General features: G+C 53.1%; 1 protein-coding gene across 1 annotated transcript in view; it reads right to left on the bottom strand.

Moving 5' to 3' along the window:
- Nucleotides 1-384: 384 nt before the first annotated feature.
- Nucleotides 385-6,000, bottom strand: part of LOC145340423 (V-type proton ATPase 116 kDa subunit a 2-like) — a gene marked incomplete at its 3' end in the record, with an annotated part of 44,355 nt that continues 38,739 nt past the window's right edge. The window contains exons 15-17 of the mRNA XM_080184893.1: nucleotides 3,800-3,913; nucleotides 927-1,019; nucleotides 385-502 (exon numbers count right to left, since the gene is read on the bottom strand). Of these exons, the coding sequence (XP_080041019.1) occupies nucleotides 385-502; nucleotides 927-1,019; nucleotides 3,800-3,913 (325 nt within the window). The remainder of the gene's footprint in view (nucleotides 503-926; nucleotides 1,020-3,799; nucleotides 3,914-6,000) is intronic.

The raw sequence follows: 6,000 nt of genomic DNA, 5'->3' as shown, positions 1-6,000 counted from the left end.
CCCTCCCCCACCCTCTCCCCCACCCCTCCCCCCACCCCCCATCCCCTCACCCCCCCAACCCGCCCCTCCCCCCACCCTCCCCCCACCCCCCCTCCCATCCCCACCCCCCCCACCCTCCCATCCCCACCACCCCACCCTCCCATCCCCACCACCTCCCCCCCCACCCTCCCATCCCCACCCCCCCCACCACCTCCCCCCCCCCCCACACTCCCATCCCCACCCCCCCCACCCTCCCATCCCCACCCCCCCCACCACCTCCCCCCCCCCCCCACACTCCCATCCCCACCACCTCCCGCCCCCCCCCCCCACCGCCCCCCCCCCCACCACACTCTCCTCCCATCCCCACCTCCAACCACGCAGAAACATCTGGGAAGTTAAACTTACCAGCATGAGCCAGACTCAACGCCCAGAGGCGGAGGTAGGACGCGGTGTTAGAGATACAACTGAGACAGTATTCGATGGTGTGAATGGCCTGTTTCATAAAGACATCCGCGCTGTCAAACTGGAAACAGGGAAGGAGCCAGTCAGCCATCGCACAGGGTTAGATACAGAGTAAATCTCCCTCTACACTGTCCCCCATCAAACACTCCCAGGACAGGTACAGCACGGGGTTAGATACAGAGTAAATCTCCCTCTACACTGTCCCCCATCAAACACTCCCAGGACAGGTACAGCACGGGGTTAGATACAGAGTAAAGCTCCCTCTACACTGTCCCCCCATCAAACACTCCCAGGACAGGTACAGCACAGGGTTAGATACAGAGTAAAGCTCCCTCTACACTGTCCCCCCATCAAACACTCCCAGGACAGGTACAGCACGGGGTTAGATACAGAGTAAAGCTCCCTCTACACCGTCCCCCATCAAACACTCCCAGGACAGGTACAGCACGGGGTTAGATACAGAGTAAAGCTCCCTCTACACTCACATCATCCGGAAGATTTGAATCATCGTTCTCCATGCTGCCTTCGTTCCGGTTTATCGAGTTTCCGCAATCTTCGCTCAATCTTCGATATCCTCCCTGCAAACAGAACGGTGAATATTTGAATTCTCACAGACAGCTCAGCCAGAGGTAAACATCGCAATGATTTGTACATATTAGGCAGTGATCTCCGCCGGTTAGATTTAAAAAAAGGATTATAAATTGGAAGGAGTAACTTGTCCCTGATGCTGGGTATGCTGAGGAAACAAGCTACAGTGCAAAGAGATATTTTCCTGAGGCAAGTTGGTCACAATGGGAAACTGAAGAGGAAGAGTTTAAATGAGGGGTTCGAGGTTCCCAGGAGGAGGCAAGCTTCGAAGTTCGTGTTACGACACAGAGTTTAATCCCCTTTAATAACTGGTTCGTTATTTGGGAAGATGTTATCTGTTCTTAATTAACAGTTGGAAGTTTATTAATACAAAGATCTGACACTTTCTTTAAGTGATGCTTTATTTAAATAATCAGGAACTTTAACTGAACGAGTAACACACTAACTAGGGAACATCTCCCTCTGTGACTGGATCCTGAACTTCCGAACTCTCAGACCACAGTCAGTAAGGATCGGCAACAACACCTCCTCCACGATCATCCCCAACACCGGGGCCCCACAAGGCTGTGTTCTCAGCCCCTACTATACTCCTTATACACCCATCACCGTGCGGACAAATTCCCCTCCCATTCCATTTTCCAGTTTGCTGATGACCCCACCGTAGTGGGTCGGATCTCAAACAACGATGAGACAGAGAACAGGAATGAGATCGAGAATCTGGTGAACTGGTTCAGCAACAATAATCTCTCACTCAATGTCAACAAAACCAAGGAGATTCTCATCGACTTCAGGAAGTGTAAAGGGGAACATGTCCCTGTCTACATCAACGGGGATGGAGTAGAAAGGGTCGAGAGCTTCAGGTTTTTAAGTGTCCAGATCACCAACAACCTGTCCTGGTCCCCCCCACGCTGACACTATAGTTAAGAAAGCCCCACCAACGCCTCTACTTTCTCAGAAGACTAAGGAAATTTGGCATGTCCGCTACGGACTCTCACCAACTTTTACAGATGCCCCATAGAAAGCATTCTTTCTGGTTGGATCACAGCTCGGTCTGGGCTCCTGCTCTGCCCAAGACCGCAAGGAACTACAAAAGGGTGGTGAACGTAGCCCCCAATCCCATCACACAAACCAGCCTCCCATCCATTGACTCTGTCTACACTTCCCGCTGCCTTGGGAAAAGCAGCCGGTATAATCAAGGACCCCCCCCACACACCCCGGACATTCTCTCTTCCACCTTCTTCCATCGGGATAAACATAGAACATAGAACATTACAGCGCAGAACAGGCCCTTCGGCCCACGATGTTGCGCCGACAAATTAAAAAGCAATGACCCACTAATCTAAACCAATCCCTTTTCGTCCATAAACCTATCCACGGATCTCTTAAATGCCCCCAAACTAGGCGCATTTACAACTGCAGCAGGCAGGGCATTCCAATCCCTCACCACCCTCTGGGTAAAGAACCTACCCCTATTCGTCCTATAACTACCCCCCCTTAATTTAAAGCCATGCCCCCTCGTGCTAGATTTCTCCATCAGAGGAAAAAGGCTATCACTGTCCACCCTATCTAAACCTCTGATCATCTTATATGTTTCAATAAGATCCCCTCTTAGCCGCCTTCTTTCCAGCGAAAACAACCCCAAATCCCTCAGTCTCTCCTCATAGGACCTCCCCTCCATACCAGGCAACATCCTGGTAAACCTCCTCTGCACCCTCTCCAAAGCCTCCACATCCTTCCTGTAATGTGGGGACCAGAACTGCACACAGTACTCCAAGTGCGGCCGCACCAGAGTTGTGTACAGTTGCAACATGACGCTGCGACTCCTAAATTCAATCCTCCTACCAATAAACGCCAAGACACCGTACGCCTTCTTAACAACCTTATCTACTTGACTCCCAACTTTCAAGGATCTACGTACACATACACCTAGATCCCTCTGCTCATCCACACTATTCAGAGTCCTACCGTTAGCCCTATACTCGACACATCTGTTATTCCTACCAAAGTGAATTACCTCACACTTCTCCGCATTAAACTCCATCCGCCACCTCTCGGCCCAGCTCTGCAACCTGTCCAAGTCTCCCTGCAAACTATGACACCCTTCCTCACTATCTACCGCACCTCCGACTTTGGTGTCATCAGCAAACTTACTAATCCACCCAACTATACCCTCATCCAGATCATTAATAAAAATTACAAACAACAGTGGCCCCAAAACAGATCCCTGAGGCACACCACTCGTAACCGAACTCCATGATGAATATTTACCATCAACCACCACCCTCTGTCTCCTATCTGCTAGCCAATTCCTGATCCAATTTCCTAGACTACCCTCAATCCCATACATCTGCATTTTCTGCAGAAGCCTACCATGGTGAACCTTATCAAACGCCTTACTAAAATCCATATATACCACGTCCACTGCCTTACCCCCATCCACCTCTTTGGTCACTTTCTCAAAAACTCAATAAGGTTAGTAAGGCACGACCTACCCGCCACAAAACCATGCTGACTATCTCCAATCAATTCATTACTCTCCAAATAACTATAAATCCTATCCCGAATAATGTTTTCTGAAACCTTGCCCACAACAGAAGGTCTATAATTCCCAGGGAAGTCTCTGTTCCCCTTCTTAAACAATGTTTAAGTCATGATAAACAATGATAGATAATAAACAATGATAAAGGTACAAAAGTCGGAGGTCCCGTACCGACCGACTCAAGAACAGCTTCTCCCCCACTGGGGGGGTGCCGCAGTGTCTGATACGTACCCGACGGCTCCGGTTGATGGCCCTGTGCTGGTAGTAGAGGTAGAGGGGTTTCCCGAGGAGTAAGACAGGGACCGAGAGCAGTGCGATGACGATGAGGACAATCTGAACGGTTCCCTGTGTGGAGAAGAGAGACTTCAGAGTGAAAAACCTCAAGAGAAGGCGGCGGACACCCCAACCTCACACCACTTGGTCAACTTCCAACACCCACAGTGTGGATAACACACGAGGATCCGTAACACCGACCGCACCCCGTCTCAGCCCATCGACTGCTGGAACCATCACACACGCCTCCGTGATCCCCAGAATCGGCTATTCCCTCCCTATCCCTGTAACCTCCTCCATCCTCGACACCCTCCCTATCTCTGTAACCTCCTCCAGCCCCCCTACACCCCTCCCTATCTCTGTAACCCCCTCCAGCCCCCTACACCCCCTCCCTATCTCTGTAACCTCCTCCAGCCCCCCTACACCCCCTCCCTATCTCTGTAACCTCCTCCAGCCCCCCTACACCCCCTCCCTATCTCTGTAACCCCCTCCAGCCCCTACACCCCCTCCCTATCTCTGTAACCTCCTCCAGCCCCTACACCCCCTCCCTATCTCTGTAACCCCCTCCAGCCCCTACACCCCCTCCCTATCTCTGTAACCTCCTCCAGCCCCCTACACCCCCTCCCTATCTCTGTAACCTCCTCCAGCCCCTATACCCCCTCCCTATCTCTGTAACCTCCTCCAGCCCCCTACACCCCCTCCCTATCTCTGTAACCTCCTCCAGCCCCCCTACACCCCCTCCCTATCTCTGTAACCCCCTCCAGCCCCTACACCCCCTCCCTATCTCTGTACCCTCCTCCAGCCCCTACACCCCCTCCCTATCTCTGTAACCCCCTCCAGCCTCTACACCCCCTCCCTATCTCTGTAACCTCCTCCAGCCCCCTACACCCCCTCCCTATCTCTGTAACCTCCTCCAGCCCCTATACCCCCTCCCTATCTCTGTAACCTCCTCCAGCCCCCTACACCCCCTCCCTATCTCTGTAACCTCCTCCAGCCCCCTACACCCCTCCCTATCTCTGTAACCTCCTCCAACCCCCTACACCCCTCCCTATCTCTGTAACCTCCTCCAGCCCCCTACACCCCCTCCCTATCTCTGTACCCTCCCCCAGCCCCCTACACCCCCTCCCTATCTCTGTAACCTCCTCCAGCCCCCTACACCCCCTCCCTATCTCTGTAACCTCCTCCAGCCCCAAAAGTGTCTCCCTATCTCCCAGCCTCTACATCCTTCCCTATCTCTGTTACATGCTCCAGCCCATACATCCCTCAGGCTTGGTGACACAGCGGGTTAGCGCTGCTGCCTCACAGCACCAGGGACCCGGGTTCAGGTCACTGTCTGTGAGGAGTCTGCACATTCTCCCCGTGTCTGCGTGGGTTTCCTCCGGGTGCCCCGGTTTCCTCCCACAGCCCAAAGATGTGCGGGTTGGGGGATTGGCCATGCTAAATTGCCCCTTAGTGTCAGGAGGATTGATAGGGTAGATGGAGTTTCGGGGATAGGGTCTGGTTGGGATTGTGGTCAGTACAGACTGGATGGGCCAAATGGCCTCCTTCTGCACTGTAAGGACTCTATGATATCTGTAAACTCCGTCTCAACACAGAGCGGGTGGGTGAGTGGCCATCTTGAATCCGAAGCAGTCCCCGTGTGGTGTAGGTACACCCACAGTGCTGTTAGGGAGGGAGTTCCAGGATTGTTATTGGACATCAGTCAGTCCCCGTGTGGTGTAGGTACACCCACAGTGCTGTTAGGGAGGGAGTTCCAGGATTGTTATTGGACGTCAGTCAGTCCCCGTGTGGTGTAGGTACACCCACAGTGCTGTTAGGGAGGGAGTTCCAGGATTGTTATTGGACATCAGTCAGTCCCCGTGTGTGGTGTAGGTACACCCACAGTGCTGTTAGGGAGGGAGTTCCAGGATTTTGACCCAGTGACAGTGAAGGAACGGCCGATATATTTCCAAGTCGGGATAGTGAGTGACTCGGAGGGGAACCTCCAGGTGGGGGTGTTCCCAGGTATCTGCTGCCCTTGTCCTTCTAGATGGTAGAGGTGGTGGGTTTGGAAGGTGCTGCCTAAGGAGCCTTGGTGAGTCGCTGTGGGGCATCTTGTAGATGGTACACACGGCTGTCACTGTGTGTCGGGGGTGGAGGGAGTGAGTGTTTGTGGTTAG

Source organism: Carcharhinus amblyrhynchos, unplaced genomic scaffold (assembly GCF_965287045.1).
Source record: "Carcharhinus amblyrhynchos unplaced genomic scaffold, sCarAmb.v2.hapA chromosome_1000, whole genome shotgun sequence".
Classification (NCBI taxonomy): domain Eukaryota; kingdom Metazoa; phylum Chordata; class Chondrichthyes; order Carcharhiniformes; family Carcharhinidae; genus Carcharhinus; species Carcharhinus amblyrhynchos.
This window is presented reverse-complemented; position numbering and strand designations above follow the sequence as displayed.